At 41.5% G+C, this 18371-nt stretch overlaps 1 protein-coding gene across 1 annotated transcript in view; it reads left to right on the forward strand.

The window, feature by feature from the left end:
* Positions 1 to 943: 943 nt before the first annotated feature.
* SPTLC3 (serine palmitoyltransferase long chain base subunit 3) overlaps positions 944 to 18371 on the forward strand; it is a 120293-nt gene continuing 102865 nt past the window's right edge. Inside the window, exon 1 of the mRNA XM_061622566.1 lies at positions 944 to 1361. Within this exon, the coding sequence (XP_061478550.1) occupies positions 1251 to 1361 (111 nt within the window). The 5' untranslated portion in view covers positions 944 to 1250. The remainder of the gene's footprint in view (positions 1362 to 18371) is intronic.

Here is an 18371-nt window from a genome sequence, read left to right on the forward strand (position 1 = left end):
CAACCGTCTTTCCCAAATCTCCATATAACTAGTAACTGCTGAATTAACATACTAAAATTTGGTGTTCCGTTGTTGTTTTTAAGAAGAATGGGGAATTTTATTAGGGGCAGTTTTCCTTACAGTGCTACATGGGAGAAATTGCAACCCACATGCCAGAACTGTTAGGCTAGTGTTATTAAATAAACATAGGAAAATACGTCCCTGGAGTATACATTGCTTAAAATAAATACATAAAAAGGTTGTCTGTTCATAGCTAAGCAGTAAAAGCTTCGTTCCTTAACACAGTTGGTAGGAGTACATACATGGGACCAACGTGGGGCCTACATGGAGGTATGAATAGCGTTTGACACTTGATCAAGCCTGTAGATGCGGTCTCCGAGTTCAGCCTCATAAAAGAGTAACGCATTACAGTATACACAAAACTAACCAACTTATTTGCTTCCCGCCTCCCAGCCATTCGATTTACATCGAAATCTAGTTAATCCCATTGTCTGCAAAAACCCGAAACTGAACTCCTGTTCCTAAGCTTTAAAAAGAGCCACTACTCAGTATCTTTGCCTGAGAAAGGATTGAGGTGTTTACTTAACAATCTTGCCAATTAAGTTATCGAAGCAGGTTTTTTTCTCAGGGCGAAAAAGAAAAGACAAAACCCGACGCTGCAGATTGGGAGGTAGTGGAGGGCAAAAAAGGGCCAGTATTAATGCTGCCAATTACAACACTGGTTAGTGTAAACTTTAAAGCGGGTTAAAAGGTTCACTTTCCTTGCTGTAGAAGCCTGATGGTACATACAAAGCATTCGTTCTCCCACTTTTAAAATTAAACTTATAACTATCATACGCCCTTGGCTTCACGCTCAACAGGCACGCACGGGCTGCACTTCGTCAGACGAGTAGAAGGGAGTGTGCCTTTAAGCGTTCCCTCCTTCTTCTCCGCCCCCTTTCTCCTTCCTTTCCTAATCCAATTGAATCACAATTAGATGCTCAGTACCCAGCATGGGCTGTATGCTTTGCTTTGTGATTTTAAAAAAGCAACTTTTTGCCATTGTCGCTCACTGGGGTTGAAGGTAACAGTTTGCTTTTTAGCTGCCTAGATTTTGTGAAGCGATAGCTACCTCCTTGAAAAGCCAGCCAGACCAGTTGGATGCCTTTCTACAGCTCTCTCTGTAGGAAACTTTCATCTGCTCATCCCACTTTGGCTTGTTAAAGTACGGAGACACTCCTAAAGGGCTGGGAAACTGCTCTTTTAAAGAAATGGCTAATCCTAAAATTGTCTCCAATGGACATTTATGCTGCCATCAGAAAAGGAATAATTTATTAAAGCATGACATCCACAAGAAAAATGGAGTTGTTAAAGAAATCAAGGTAAGCTTTGCATTTCAGGTTCAGTACCTTGAATGCTTCTTTAACCAACTTAAGCCACTTAAAAAAAGAAAGAAGCGTTCTACTTGTATGTGTATGGGGAAGTTTATTATCCCTCTTTATATATATAATCGAAATGCCTAGGCACGGGGCTAGTCCATCTTTTCTAACAAGTCAGCGTCCTCAAGTCAGAGAGACTAGATTGCTTAAGCCATACCTGGGTTGTTGCTACTTCAATCACCCCCCTTCTAATTAGTTTCTAGTAAGTTATAGCTGACTAGGTTATGCATGCTGTGAATATATAGTTATCTGTCTAGAAGCCTCTCTCAGCACAGCTCATATAGCAATTTGAATTACTACCCACTGCTTCCTCCCCGTTCTCATAAATGCTGTGTGAGTGTAATTTACAAAGTGGGAGCCAGGTGTATCATTTTTTATGTTGTCTGTTTCATAGATGGTACAAGCTCAGTATTTTTGTTAAACTATACCAAGTGAAGATACTGTCCTCCTCATCTGATGTCTCATCCTGCCTCCATCACTTTATCTTCCTCTGATTCAGTTTCTCATTGGCCATCACACCTCTCGGAAGCTTCCTGGCAGGTTACTGGGTGACAAGCTTGCAAAACAGGTCTTTGCCAAAGTTTGAGAAGGGGGGGTGGCTCTTATGCATATAGGAAAAAAACATTATTTGACTTTGAAATGTATGCTTGTGGTGAAAGCTGGACATGGGAAGCTTCCCAAGTCAGACCACTGTTCCATCCAGCTCAGTGTTGTCTACAATGTGCCATTGGTCTTCAACTGGTGAGTTATCAGTCACTAATGGGTTGTAGCATGGCCTAAAGTGGATTGCAATGGCAGCACTACCACCATACGGATATCTGGCTAAAAAAAGTTAAATAAGAAATAAATCCCCAAATTTATGTTTGGGTTAAAGCTGGAGCCCAGATCTGAAAAGGCTGAAGACTACTGGTGCACTGGCTGGTGATAGTTCTCCAGGGCTTTAGACAGGAGTTTTTCTGAGCCCTACCTGGAGATGCCATGGATGTGAACCTAGAATCCATTCTGTGAAAAGCACATACTCTTAACACTGAACTACAGATCTTTCCCCTTAAGGCAGTGATGGAGGACCTGTAGTCCTCCAGATGTTACTGGACTACAACTCCCAAAAGTTCCAGCAGGCATGACCAATGGTCAGGAATGATGGGAGTTGAAGCTCAGAATCTGGAGGGGCACTGTTTACTCCTTCCTTGCCCTAAGGTAAAAACTGAGTTTTTTCTTACATTAAAAAGCTTCAAGAGGATAGAAATTGATTATCTGTGAGACTTTAAAAGCTGTGGTTTTGTTGAGTGAAGTACAAAGTGTTCATTTATAAGCTAGCGTTGCTTTGTCAAATAGTATCTTGTTTTCGACTTTTCCATGTGTGGTAAAGTACTCTGATGATGGAACAGCTGTTGATTGAATTGTCAGACTTGGAGGCCTTCCAAACAAGAACTTCCTATCTTGAGTCTCTTCCTATCATGAACTGCACACACTGCTATGCTTATTAAGCAGACACACCCAAAGCCTGGCCCAAGGAGTGTCTGTGGGTGGCTCTTGCTTGCTTGGCATAAAACCTTGGTGTGATTACTTGTGTAATTTAAGGAAAGGGATACGTTAGTGACTCCCATTCAATCTGAGAGGTTCACAATTTTGAGGATTAGCTCTACCTGCAGCAGTAGTTCCTTGATGAATGCTGGAAGAGTACTTATGTTATGTTACGTTTTATTTCTAGGCCGCCTTTTGGCCAAATAGGCCCCCAAGGCGGCTTACACACAAATAAAAATACAAATACAAAATGCAAATAAAAACAATACAATTTACAAAAGAAAAAAATCAAACTAACAAAGTCCTAACATCTCTAAAAAAAATAGGAGCAGCAAACCACAAGCATTAATCTTTCTGGTAAAGGGTAGTCCCCAGAAAAATGTCACTAAGAGCAGGGGTGGGGGGCAAAGCAGGTGGAAAAGCATTCCCCTTGATGGTCCCAGCACAGTCCCATCCCTACAGCAGCACACCTCAGTCCGCAGCTCTTCTTGATAAGGCCCACGCAGAGGAGTGGGGCAAGGCAGATGGAAATGCTCGCCCCTTGATGGTCGCAGCAGTCCCACCCCAGCAGCAGCACCTCTCAGTCTGCAGCTCCTCCTGATATGGCCCAGACAGAGGAGTGGGGCAAGACAGATGGAAATGCTTGCCCCTTGATGGTCCCAGCAGTCTCATCCCTGCAGCAGCACATCTCAGTCTGCAGCTCTTCCTGATAAGGCCCAGGCAGAGGGGTGGGGCAAGGCAGATGGAAATGCTTGCCCCTTGATGGTCCCAGCACAGTCCCATCCCTGCAGCAGCACATCTCAGTCTGCAGCTCTTCCTGATAAGGCCCACGCAGAGGAGTGGGGCAAGGCAGATGGAGATGCTTGCCCGTTGATGGTCCCAGCAGTCTCACCCCAGCAGCAGTACCTCTCAGTCTGCAGCTCCTCCTGATATGGCCCAGGCAGAGGGGTGGGGCAAGACAGATAGAAATGCTTGCCCCTTGATGGTCCCAGCACAGTCTCATCCCTGCAGCGAAGATAAGAATCCATTCGGGAGAAGAGATCATTTGACAAATGTAGTGACTTGCATTAAGAGGGTACAGACAGCCAGTAAAATAATATTTTAAAAGTATAAGAGATCAGAATACTTGCCAGTTTTCCGTTTTTGGAGTACCTGTTAATACTGTTCTGGAACACATGGGCACTTCTTAACAATGTCTGGAAAAATCAATCTAGAAGACAATGGTGTTCTAAACGCCCTTTCTGTAGTAATACTTTGTTTTCTTAACCTTACTCCAAATATGACATGGGTTTTAAAACTGCCTTGTAAATCCATGGAATAGACACATAATTTATCACACTTGGTTCCAGCTAAATGTGTTTTCAGTGTGACGTCTACACACGTGTTTTGGGTGATGAGTTTGTTGGAGGGAAAAATACTATTTTTGCGTACTGTGCTTTTGAGGAAGGTGATCCTTGAGAGTTGCCATCTGAAGTGTTTGAGATCTTCATGCAAGGTTTTTTTTTCTTTTTCTTTTCACTGCCTCCCAAGTGAACTTCCTTTCCTCCTATCACCTTATATCTCCCTCTGGGTCCTGCAATTTTTGTATGCCCTGGAATGGGGTCTTGCAACTGATTTATGGCTGCTGACATTCTATAAATTTTGTCTACTTCTAAGTATACATGCAGATGCTCAGGCTGGGAACTGTCATCCAGTCAATCATATAGGCATGCCATCAAGACCTTCACCTGTGTACATTCCTACATATCTGGCTGCTGTTAAAGGCACAGGTCCGGGACCAGTAGAAAAAATTAGGAATCCAAACTGCATTCGATATACATATATCTTCTTGGGAGCAAGTCCTATTGTATTCAGCAGTACCTACTTCCAAGTAAACATGCATAGTATTGGGATGCTTATGGTAAAATAAACTATGTTCCGGAAGGTAATAGTTGTTGGTTTCTCATATAGGACTGAGGTATTGTCACTAAATGTAAGTATTAGTTACAACTATGAGGATTAACTTAGCTGTGTTTACTAACACAATCCTATGCATTTCACTCAAAAGTGAATTCCACCATGTTCAGTGGGGATTACTCTCATATGGGTGTGCATAGGATTGAAGCTTTATAATGCACTGCCTACTGTTACTCCTGGCTCTGTCTATCATTTGCTCTCCTGACCTCCTCCTCACCTTCCCCAAGGGGCACCCTGAACTGCTGTCCTTCTGTAGGAGTTACTAAGGTTTTTTGAAGACATCCACATTCATAGATTAGGTTTGGCAAGTATTGTTTTCTGAAACTCCTCCCTAATTCATACAAGTGATAGATATATGGAAGTAATAAATGGGATTTCTCACCTAAGATAAGTATGAACCAAGCTTAGAAGATAAATACTGGAGTTCAGGTACCTCCTGTGAGAGTAGCATTATGGGTACAAGTTGGGAATAGAAATGTTGTGATGGGAATGAGGGAATCAATAATATTCATACCTGTATGTTTGGGCTTCTTTCTCTTTACCTCATCATGCATATCAGTATCTGTTCTTCACTTGATTTTTGTTGTGAGCTCCAAATGTTGATCATATGATGATTTGTGTGAAGAATAATTGCATATGCTATCTATTTACTACTGGCTGCTGACTACATACTTCCACTGCATTATTGTTGTGCAAAAATGTTGTTTCATTACCCTTTAATCACAGCTCACAACTCTGCTGGTACTTCTGTTGCAAGCATATCTCAATTCTTTAGCCCTATGCTTTGAACCTGGGAAAATATGTTGCCTCTTTGGGTGCCCCAATAGCTGTTATGCTGGCTGAACAGAAGGTGGCTAGGCGTGTATCATGAGCATCTATTGCATATTCCCAGTATAACATAATTGTCACTGTCTATACTTTTCTGTATTTAATTTATTTCTGTCCTCATTGTTTACTATCCCCCTCTCCAACCATTTTTATCAGGACTGAGTGATCTGTGCGCCCCCCCCATGTTGTCAAGTTAGAACTCTCATCAACCCCAGCCAGTGTGCCTAATAATCATTGGTGATTGAAGCTGGCATCCAGCAATATGTGGAGGACCTTGGGTTCTCCACAGTGTGTGTCTCTCTCTCTGTGTGTGTGTCTCTGTGTGTGTGTGTCTGTGTCTATATCTATATATATCTGCAACTCAGGATAAGCATGCATCTGATGAAGAAGACTGTAGTCCATGAAATGGCTTAATATGTTATTCTTTAAGGTGTCACAAGGATTTTTGTGTTATGCTGTCCAAGCAAAAACAACTATTCATCATCATCATCACTGTTTATTTGTATGCCGCCTTTCCATAACAATTTATGCACAAGGCAGCTCACAACATGAACAGAAAAAAATTACACAATTCACTGTAAGAAATAAATTCAAATGGTCAATGTTAACAAAAACATCTTAAAAAACATACAATAAATTGACATATCCTTATAATTCCTAATAAAATCCAACAGTAAAATACAGAAGCATAATCCCAATAACAGCAAAACAAAAAACTGACCAGAAATTAAACTTTTACCCAAACAGAAGCCCCTAAATAACACCTCACAGTCAAGGTGATCTCTGGAATCTTCAGGTAGTGATACCTTTTATAGCTGTAGTCAGTCAAGGCCCCACCCTTCCAGGCCAGTTGGAAAGAGGCCAGCAAGCAGGGAGAGGGTCTTGCGGACAAGATAGGTATTCCCAACTATTCCTCTGGGTATTCCCTGTTACTAGCAGTGAGTAACACAACTCTTCATCCACCTCCTGCTAAGCCTAGAACACTTTCTGAACCCTTTTGTTCACGATTTGTGTCCCCTTGCCATTTTGTGAACCTTTAGGATACTTTATTTTTAATTCTATTGTTTGTGTACTCTGCCTGTGATGAAGCATGCTTTCAGAAACAGTAGGGAAGAGTAGGGTTACATCCACACCATACATTTAAAGCATGTGCCTTCCTCAAAATAATCTTGGGAGCTGTAGTTAAGCATGCTGGGAATTGTAGCTCAGCAAGGAGCAAATGACAGCTCCCAGGATTCTTTGAGGGAAGCCATGTGCTTTAAATGTATGGCGTGGATGTGACCTAAGAGCAATTAGACATAACAGCAAAGAAAAGAAATAACAGCAAAGTTCTCCCTCCCTGTTAGAAATTTGTGGCTAGGCTACAATGCTACCATTGCAAGGCTGAGGCTTGTAGAAATATTGCATAAAGGAAAACATGTGGCTAAAGTGCATGTGGTTTGATTACGATTATAGCAGTGTAATCCTTACAGTATTGAACTTTCAATAGTATTGGGCTTGTGATGAAAGAATATTGTTTATAGCTTTGCTTGAAGCTATATGTGGATGTAGAATGATTCTCACTACCAATTACCCAGGGAAATATTTGCTCATCCAACTTGGAGTAGTTTGCTCTGAGACGCAATGAACCAATACCATTTTAAATCCGGAGGCCAAACAGGACTACCCAAAAATAAGACAGTGATTTCTATATACTTTGACTCCTTTGGTACGCGGAGGTATATGTCTGTAAATTGTTACCCAGCAAGCAATATAGCCCAGCGAGGACCTATGAGCTTTCAGGATGGATGGAATGTTGAGGTATTCATTGAGGAATGGTGATGGAATGAAAACTGGAGGTGGAGAAAAGAAAAGTGAAAACCTGCTCAAATGCCTGTAGTAAGTATCTTAGAGGAAGAGGATTAGGGTCTGGGGAATGTGTACTGTGGTGAGTGGGTGTCTAAACTGTTGCTCTGTACAGGGATACTTCAGAAGAAAAGGGCTCAATTTTTCTCTCCTTTCACACTTTGCGGAATCCATCCTCACCCCATCCCCGCCCTTGCTACATTGAAAGCTAATTGTTAGTGGTTTGGCGCTGATAGCCTCACTGTAGAAACATAGGAAGCAGCCTTATGTATGCAGTTTGTCCATCTGATTCAGTGTTGTGTCTACTGAGACTAGCAGCAATTGTATAGAGTCTTACGCCAAGGTCTAGCGTTGACTGATATCTGCTCCTTTATAGCACAGCATAGGTATGTTCCAGACTTGCTGGAGCTCTGAATGAGTCTTTTATGGATGGTATACCGCAACATTTTGTTACATGTTCCACTTGTTTTTGTTCTGTTAAGTACTTCTAGCACCTTAGTCCAGAGATCTGGAATCTCCCATTAAAGAAGATATACTTGAAAATAAGAATAGCCATATTTTTATTTCAAAAATACTTTTGCTTTGTATGATGCCAACAAGTTGTTACCATGGTATGTAATGGCTACGCTCCAAAGAGCTGTTTTTGCATGCCCATCGTGGCATTTTTTGCTTGTTTTTTAAACTGCAGACTCTAATTGCATTGCTGTAAACTGTTTTTGAAATTCCTCTCATTTTTTAAACTTGTTTGCCATGTGGTACAGAACTGAAGCTCTATTGGTTGAGCATAGCTAGTGGAACAGTTATTTGGATCCCAGCTTTTCTTGCTTAATGATGAAATGTCCGGAGTGGGAGTGGGAATAATTGTGCCCAAGTGCTGCTATTGCCTGAGAACAGAGGAGGATGAGGGAAGAGGAAAGAAGGAAAGGCTGGCAGTGTGGCTCAGCTGTAGGATATAGTCTACAATGGATTTGAGAGCTTGTAAAACCTCTTTACTTTGAATTCAGGAATTGGTTCACTGGTGCTGCTTTGTTATAATGTGTGTAGAGTGTGTAAGTGCTACTAAGAATTTACAAAATAGGTCATGTTTATTACTATTGCTGCAGCAAAATATTATATTGACAAGAATCGCCATGATATAGCTATGGATATTCTGTTACAGCTGCAGAAAGACCAAGTCAAACAAGCTGTGGATCTATTTTTTTCTGACATTGCTATTCCTGAAGTCTTGTTGGGCACTTGGAACTTAGGGACAAAACTCAGATGTTCATGACTGATCATCTTTCAGCCAGTGACTAATATTGTTTAGCTTTCTGTCAGCCATTCCAGTGCTTTTTCTAATATTTATTTTGCCAATGGAGACAGACAATCTTCTACCATGAACCCAGTACAGACATGTGGTAAAGCTCCTTTCTATCTACCCAGAGATGTTTAACCTACAGAAAAACATTTTGTGTCCCTTTGGAAGTGCTGCTGCTACCTATCAAGTTATCCTGCCTTATTTCAATGCATTTGGTGGTACTTTCTATGTTTTCTTTTCTGCATGGGCAGTGTAGTTGGCCATTTGTACTTCCTTTATCACTTCTTTCAGAATTTCTCATCCAGTTGACCACCATCTTAATATAAATTAATGGTTTTCCATGGAATTTTGTTAAATCACAAATACAGAATTACTTTTAAAAGCAAATGTCCTTTTTCTGCTGCCCATTCTTATGTTTCTGATATTCTTGCTTCACAGATCCCAGTTATTTGTTTCTCCATCTACTCTTTGTTGGCCTAAACACAAATTTAAGATTACTTCTAAAATAATGTGTGTCCACGTTCTGCTCACTTTCCTCTGCTGAATACCTGCACTGTGACAAAGAAATAGGCAGATGTCTACAAGTGTCTTGGTTCATTCAGGCAGTGTTTGGTTCAGACTGCAAGGAAGGGTTTCCCTGAGTGATATACATCATAAGCTATCACCAGGGACTGGAGGATATACAAGAGTCCCAGAAACACAGACCAAAGTGGCTAGCAAGATTATTTTAGAAATCCCACAATCGTTGCATGATGGCAATAGCCCTCCCCACGCTGTTTGCTTCCCAGCAAGTGATGTGCAAACAGTAGGTTCCATTTACCCATTGTCACTGATACTTATAGATTAAGTTACCTTCCATGAATGTCTCTACCACCCCTACCAAGTAATGTGATGGTCAGCACATGCTGGCCGCGTCTATACATAATAAGCCAGAATTTCTGGCTTACTGTGGCTTATTGAGACCAAGCATTGTGGTGCCTGATCACTACTGCTTCACTCCCCCCTCCCAGTGGCAGCAAGGATAAAACAAACCAGGAAGCCTGGGATTCCCATTCTGTTCAAACAAGGGATTGTGCTATGTCACAAGTCACAACTGCTAGCCAACCAGAAGCCATGGTTCATTGTCTGTTTGGTTAATGTGGCTTATGAGGGAGCAACAAATCATGACCCCTGGTTATTATAGGCTTATTGTTACACACAGACAAGACCTTTGTGTTCTAGAATCTACAGCCAATCGATATCAGTTGGCGACTCTCTAATTCTAGTATTACAAGGGGCGGGGGGCAGAATCCTTTTTCTCTCTCCCCACAGTGCAGAATTTCCTAAATTTCTATATAATGTCCACACAACACACTTCATCATCCATTGCCTGCCCCCCCAAAACCCAAATGCTTTGGCTACATAGGGAAGATGTTCCAACCCCTTGATTTTGTCGGTTGCCACCTTCTATTTTTCCACTCTGATTCCCTTTTCAAGATGAGGCAACCAGAACTGCATGCAACAGGGGTCGCCAAATATTTGTACCGGAGGGCACATTTCAAAATTTGAGAGAGTGCTGGGGGCACCAGTCACAAAATGAGTTCCATAGTGGATATGGCATAACATAAAATTGGAGAGTAGTCATAGTGAAGCTTTTCCCATAATTGTATTTCCATAAAAGAAAATGCTTGATCTGTTGAATTGCTCCCTGCACAAGAACCTTGTTTTTTTCCCCCATTGACAACCCTAATTCCTCTTGGGGGGATTCTTTAACATTCACCTACATTTATTGTGTAGTAGTATTTGCAACAAAAACGTCTAGGAGCTACCAGATCTCAAGTAAATCTGTCACAGGAAAGATGCATCCTGGTTGCTAGGGAGAAAAAGAAGGGCAAACTGGAGATTTCAAGGACTAGGGAAACAGTCAGAAGCAGTAAACATACGCTAAAAGGGAAGGCAAAACAGCAGCCCTTTAAGACCCTAGAGATTCCAGTTGTCTTGTTCAAACAACTCAGTCATCAGTTGCAGCTTTGACTTTGCTCATTGGATAATAGCACTGACAACACAGGGCTGCGGAGTTGGTATGCCAGACCTTCGACTCCGACGCCTCTATTTTTCTACTGTCCGACTCCGACTCCTTCATAAATGGCAAATGTATAACTAGTAATGACACATTTACTGTAGTAAAATGGTAGCACAAGGCATTTCATCACCACCACGTGAACCCAGAGCTTGGGTTCCCTGGGGCTGATGGGAGTTGTAGTTTAAAAAAGTAACTTTTCCAAGCTCTGGATTCACGTGGTGGTGATGAAATGCCTTGTGCTACCATTTTACTACAGTAAATTTGTTATTACTAGTTAATATACATTTGCCATTTATGAAGGAGTTGGAATCGGTACATTTCTGCCGACTCCGACTCTACCCAAAATTGCTCCATGACTCCGACTCCACAGCCCTGCTGACAAGCAGGAGCACCCAAGGTGGCTCATTTCACAGAAATTGCTTAGAAGGATACCTGCACATTTTGCTTCATAACTTTCTTTCTAGGACAGGGTGCCGTTGAAGGCCTTTGTGGGTGCTGTAGTGCCTATGAGTGATGGGTTGGCGACCCCTAGCATACAGTATTCCAAATGCAGACTTGTAATATGGCATGATAACCAGAAGTCTTATTTTTAATCTCAACTGTGAAATTAGCCTCTTACCACTGCCACATACTGATCTGGTCCGCATGGCGTACTAAGTGAAACCATGGCTTAGTGTGAATATGTGGGCTCCAGGAAAGAAGACTGTGGCCATATTGCTCCTCCCTGGTGGCTTTTTGCTGTACTGAGATAAGGCTTAACATGTCATCTGAACCTGGGCTCATGGTTTAGTTCTTCTGGACAAATTATGAGCTGTAACCAAGGGTGGTCCTACAGTTTATGGCTCAGCACAGAAGCGAAACTACTGGAGAGAAGCAAAGCTGATGTGAGCTCCTCTACAGGAACTGCACGTTGTTGTTAAGCCATAGTTTGGTTTAGCATGGCAACTGAACAAGGCCACTAAGTAGCCTTTTTTACATCCATTATCTTTGTTGCTGCTGCTTCTGTCTTTTTATAGCATATGCAACAGTGGGCATGTTCAGTTGGGATAGTAGTATGTTGAAATAGAACAAATATTTTTTTTTCTCCTTTTGCATTGTGCAATTACAGATGGAACTTGCCCCCGCATGAGGTCATTTTGCGTTGACGGTTTGGCAAAATTGAGGAAGTATTAGATATTTATGTAGGGTATCTACAGTTATAGAACCAATTCTTCAGACTCTGGAAACTGCAGGGAAAGCATAACCTTCAGAACCACAACCTCTTAATTTTCATTTCACAAGAACTATGTGGAAAACAGTGTACAAAACAGAAGGCTGATAGCCATCATTAAATGTGAAGAGACCAGGCAATTGCTTTACATAGACTAGCTCTTCATCTCTCCTATTCCATATGCCACACTTTTTGTTAAAGATAATTTACAATGCATATGACAATTGTTAATATGTATTCTTTGTACTTGCCTGTCCTTTTAGGAAACTGAAATGGATTAGGGGAGTAAGCCAGATGTGAAGAGACTATTATCTCTTTCTCCCCTCCCACTTTTACTATTTGTTTCTTGCTGATTGCCTTCCTTTCAGCCTTTTTTTTGTACCCATACTCTCTGCCTCTTGGAGAAATGTGATGCGATGACAGTACAGCTGTTGCCTGCTGCATTGGTGGCTTTATACAGGGAACCATAAATCTGTTTACCAAACATGCCATTGCAAGGCTCCCTTGACCCTCCTGGCACCACTCTGGGCTGAGAATGTGGTGTATGCTTTCTTGGGACTAATGGGTCTGGTGGGTGACAGTAATGTTATGAAATCCAGCCTGCTCTGCCTCTGCACTCGAGCATTCCTATGTTGGAATCTGCACTGAGTGCAGAGGCAGAGAAAACATCTATATTTCTACCCCACTCTTCCCCTCTCCAGCTTTGAACTGTTACAGGATGGGAGCTTTTTCTTTTTACTGCCACCCTCTTTTTCCAGCTCTAAGCTTGGCACCTGGGAGAGAAGCAGGTTGTTTCCCCCTCCTATCGCATTTCAGAGAAGTAACACAAGGTCAGGAACAAGCACAAGGTCCTGCCACATGGAGTAAAAGGCCATGGCAACAAGAATGCTTTGGTTGCAAGGGGCAGTGGCAAGCCCATACATCTCTTTCTTCAGAAACAGAAGTGGGAGGCCGGTTGGCTTGTCTTTGTGCTTGATTGGCATTCTGAGCTTAGAATGCACGCCAGGTGCAGAGCAGATCTAGTCAATGTGTGCCTGCCCCCCCTTCCATTTCTGAGCTGGAGATGGGGGGGAGGGTTGTTTCTCATATTCCCCAACTTCCCATCAGTTTTCTCAGGGTGAGCTGCAGAGACCTGAACTTTTTTGTCTTCCTCTCTTTTCCCCTGTCTTTCTTTGTCCTGTAGCCCACTGAGGGTATCTGCTCCTCCATCTAAGCACTCTAATAGCTCAAGAGAAGAGAAACCATGCTACCAGAAAATTGCAAGCAACAGACAAATAAAAAGTCAGTTGCTGCGTATTGAATATGAGTAATGTAGCACTAGAATTTGGAGTAATATTTGTACTATAGGAGGAGTTGTGGGAGGAAGCCAGGCCTCTTCCACTGGCTTGGCTGGAACCAGCTGCCGTATGGCTTCTGCTGTCTTTCAGTGGTTGTTCTACTTGGTCATCATAAGAAATTACTTAACATTGTTTAAGTACTAGGGGCTTTGCCCCTGCATGTGTACTTCACATGCTGGACCCACACACACCCCTTGCCAACCTCCCAGTGCCTCCATACATTGGTGCGGCCATTGGTCCACTCATGCTCCTCGCTTGCTTGCCTCATCTGTTCCTCCTCCACTGCCCCATGTCTCCATTTCTCTTCTCTACTAAATCTTCTCTCGTCCACCACCTATAACCATTTCTCTCCCATTCCTCAGGCCCAAGCTTTGTATGCTCACTCTTCTGCTGTGCCTGGCTGCCACCATGGAATGCTCCCTGTTGTCAAGCTGTAATTTGCAGGGCCACATAACTGTAGCCAAGCAAACTGAAGTGTGACACTTACAAAATATTATTATATAGTTAGATTGGTACCTAAATTGGCTTTCCCCCCCTCTCCCCTCCCCATCCCTTTTTTCAGTATGGCCAATAGATTGTATGTCTGTGGATAAGGCCTATGTTGTCACAGTCTTAAGTTCTTTTATGAATAACAACAACACTCCTTGGATCTTTACGTGGAACCCTTACTTAATAAACTGTCTAATTGGATGGCCATTTGAATTTTAGGTAACTTCAAGGTAGCTATTCCAAGCAGTTTCTGCTTGTAACCAAAATCTTATATACTGTAACTTTGTGAACTTTGTGAACCTGGTGTGTAAAGCATGCTTAGTAATCTAAATTTAAACTAGTAGCTTAGGCTTTTATACCTATCTGTTAAATAGTGAGTGAATTAGGCTGTATGCACACATTTTATTATACACATTTAGAATCAATGGAGACTGAGGCCACATTTACACAATACATTTATTCCATTGTTGTTCCATTTTAAACAGTCACGGCTTCTGCTAAAGAATCCTGGGAAGTGTAGTTTGTGAAAGGTGCTGAGGGTTGTTTGGATATTCCTGTTCTCACATAGCTACAATTCACTGAGTGGTTTAACAGTCAGTCCCTCTTCCCAGGGAGCTCTGGGAACTGTAGCTGTCTGAGGGGAATAGTGGTCTTATAACAACTGTCAGCACCCTTCACAAACCATACTTCCAGGATTCTTTGGGGGAAGCCATGACTGTTTACAGTGGAATAACAGTGGAATAAATGAATGGTATGAATGTGGCCTGAGGGTTTTTTTGTCTATGTCATCCACACACAGACTAGATCTATTGCATATTTTTTGCCCCTGAAAAGTGCTTCTTGAGAAACTGGGTTCATTCTGAAAATAAAAGATTGATTCTGCATTATCCTGCAGTGGGTCCATTTGAAAACTGATGTAGCTGGTCCTGGCAATTGTGTGTGTGTGTGTGTGTGTGTGTGTGTGAATTCACACCTGTCTAAAGACCTTGTAGGTGGGCATATACCAAGATCGCAATCACTGCTTCCTTCTTCATTTCCCTGGGGCAAGTGCAGGGAGGAAAAGGGATAAATAACCTAATCAAGGAGATGTTTTTCAAACACATATCAAGTAACCACCCACCCTTGTTGACAGCAGGTTCTAGAATCAATCTATTGAAAACAGCATGCTGAGGATGAGTATGAACTATTCCATACTGAGAAAAACTAAATTTTTGCACTACAAATAGGTTAGTATGTACATAGCCTTATTCTTTGGAGCAAAAAGCTTTCTACAGTCTGGATGTGCTATTAGGGATCTGCACCCATGCTTTTACTGACACAAATGTGTGTTGCATGATTCACTCACAGCTCACTTTCTTGTAAGCTGGTGTGGGTGTTATGAGTTGTTAGGGAGGTTTCTGGAGTTGCAGGCAGTGCCCCAACGCATGGAACAATTTTTGAGTAGCAAATGAGAGAATTTCCCCTTAAAATAATGAGCTTCTCTAGATGTCACTGTCCTTATAGCTTTTCTTAGAACCCCCTAGGCATGACTCAACTGAATGACTAGAGCTTTATTCCAAAACATGGCCTATGCACCTCAATGCCAGATATTCAAGGGATTGCATTCATGTAAATGTGTCTAGCCCACACTATTGTAAAATATGCACAAAGCACTTCTATGCTTGTGTGAACTGAAAACTTCTTAATGTGTCTTGACAACATGCCTCTTTTAAAGCTTGCTTTGCTTCCTCATTTTAAGTTTCCATGGTACATGGGGAACATTTTTAATTCAGCGGAGCAGGAATTCTTTGTGCTCTGTAACCATAAAACTTGTAGAGCAACTGGTAAGGGTTGATTAACAAATGCTTGTGTAGAACAGTATTTCTCAACAGAGGGGGCATGCCTCCCTAGGGGGGGTTATGACAATCTTAGGGGGTGCATTAGTGTTTCCAAATATATGTACAATTTGAGTGCAAAATTAATAATGTTAAAATATAAAATTATGAAATATGTTCAGAAGGTGAGATGATCATACACAGTTTATTATGTGATCTGCACGTCATTACGGGTGCGCAAGTGTAAGGCATTATTAAAGGAGCCATGTTTGAAAGAGGCATGGGATTTTTATATTGGATAAAAGAGGGCATGGGTTAAAATGGTTGATGAATACTGGTATAGAAGGTCTGTCAGCTGCATCTTCTATGATATAATCAATCTGTTTCTCTAGCGCAACACTGGTGTAGTTGCTGTGAGCTGCAGAGACCTACTTTGTCATCTTCCTCACCTTCATCTGTTGCTCTTTGTACTGAAGTCCATTGAACCTATCAACACTAGACAGCTCTCCCAAATGCTTTGCGACAACCCACATCACATTTTCAATATAGGTCTCTACAGCTGCCTTCTTTGGTTGATGAACATGGTACAGGAGGCCACTTGTATCAATAAATTTCAACTTCAGTGCCTGGATTCGCAGCTCACTTCATTGGCTTAAACTTTAATGGCCCATGATCAGTACACTATTCATTGGGTGAAAGAACAGTAGGTAACATACCTTACAATATTTGCAAGGTCTCAAATCGTGTGTGGAGTTGTCAGTGCATAAACAATCTCAATGCTGTAGTTTTTTTTGCTTGCTCTATCTTAAGTCTTATGTTTGTTGAATTGTGTACCTTATTTTATCAATGTAAAATACTTGTAATCTTCTTGAGCACATGGTTCACGAAGCTGCTTGCAATGTAAATAAAAATACAAAGCGAATATAAAACCATTTAAAATTATCCACGTAACAGAGATCCCTAACTCTTTTGGGGGCCCCGGGGGTGCATTTTGAAATCAAAGAAACTTTTGTGGGACCACAAAGTACCCATTTCAGACAAGAAAAACTGGTGGTACTAAGAACACTCAAAACAGGCAAAATAATTACCCCCAAAAATGCACAAGAAAAAAAGGAGGCAACAATGCAAAAACCCATACTTTTTTTAAAAAATGGCAAGGACCCCTGGGTGTCACATTTAGGACCCCATATTTATAACACTGTTAAACCTAAAAGACAGTGCTGAATATTTTCATCGAGGATCTAGAAAATCCTTTTGGCCAGTGTATTTTAAAATTAATTACCCACTGATGATGATATGCATGTGGCTCTTTAATCATATATATAAGTTAACTTCAACACCCACTTGTGCAGCAATGTTGAAAGGGTTTATGTTCATCTTGCTGTATATTACTTCATACTGTATTACAACATTACCAGTTCTACTGCTTAATTCCAGGTGGCATCTATGGTCTTTCCGTGATACTACAATGGATGCAACTGGTTCATATGTTCTGGTAACCTCAAGGTTGGAAACTGCTGCAATGCACTCCGTGGGCAAAGTATTTGGAAACTCTGAACACTCCAGAATGCAGTGCTAAGGCTGTTTAACTCGTACCAGCTCAACACAGCTATACAATGCAGACAAGGGTTATATGGTAGCCAGCCAATATTTTCTGCTAGCCAGTTGTAAAAGTCAGTTTCCACCACAATGCTGCCAGGGACTGGTTAAGAGCATCCACTGGTTGCAGTACTGTACTTACTGAACAATATAATCTTTCTACCTCTTTCTGTAATCTCACTCCCCTTACCCCCAGCGATGGTGAATGGATAGTCAGCCTTTGACCACCAATATTTATTTAAGGATTTATAAACTGCTTCCCAACAAATGTTTCTGAAACATCATATATACATTTATCTGCAAGTCCTATTGAAAAGTGTGGGACTTCTAAGTAAAACTTTTATAGAACTGTGCTGTTGATGGGAGAGGAGACAGGGAGTAACAGTGAAAACTCCTTCACTACACACCCAAATATAATAATTATATCACCCATTCATATGCAGCACTTGGTAAATGATTAGGGATATATCGAAAGCATGAGACATGGTGAACGTTTTCCGAGTGCTGCTCTTTTCTCTGCTGTTTTGAGCTTTTAATAGCTTTTAAATTGTCGGGGCACTGGATGTTTGAAGGCTTAACTCTTAATGTGTGCAAACTGCTCCTCTCATCCCAACCTCCACCTGCTGCCTGGCAACTTGAGGTTTTCTGGAGACACTCCAAACTGGGCCAGACATTTTCTTATTTGATGTTCCCTTTGGAACTTGGTTCTAGGACAGGTCTGTCTGCCAGCTGATATGTTCTTAGGAGAAGGGTTAAGATCTTTTTCTCTTTGTGTTGTTTACATTGGTGGTGGAGGCTTTTTATTTTCTGAAACTGGCTGTATCCCTTTGTTTTATTTGTTGATACATCTAATTTTAATTTTTTTTGGGGGGGAAGCAGGACAAAACTTTATCTTGTGGTGATTCTGCAACAATCTATAGTTTACTTTCCTTGTTTAGTTTTGCATCTGTTTAGCATGCTCTTTGTGTCTTTAGTCATCTGATTACATACTA

The sequence above is a fragment of the Rhineura floridana genome, chromosome 4 (assembly GCF_030035675.1).
Source record: "Rhineura floridana isolate rRhiFlo1 chromosome 4, rRhiFlo1.hap2, whole genome shotgun sequence".
NCBI classification, from domain to species: Eukaryota; Metazoa; Chordata; class Lepidosauria; order Squamata; family Rhineuridae; genus Rhineura; species Rhineura floridana.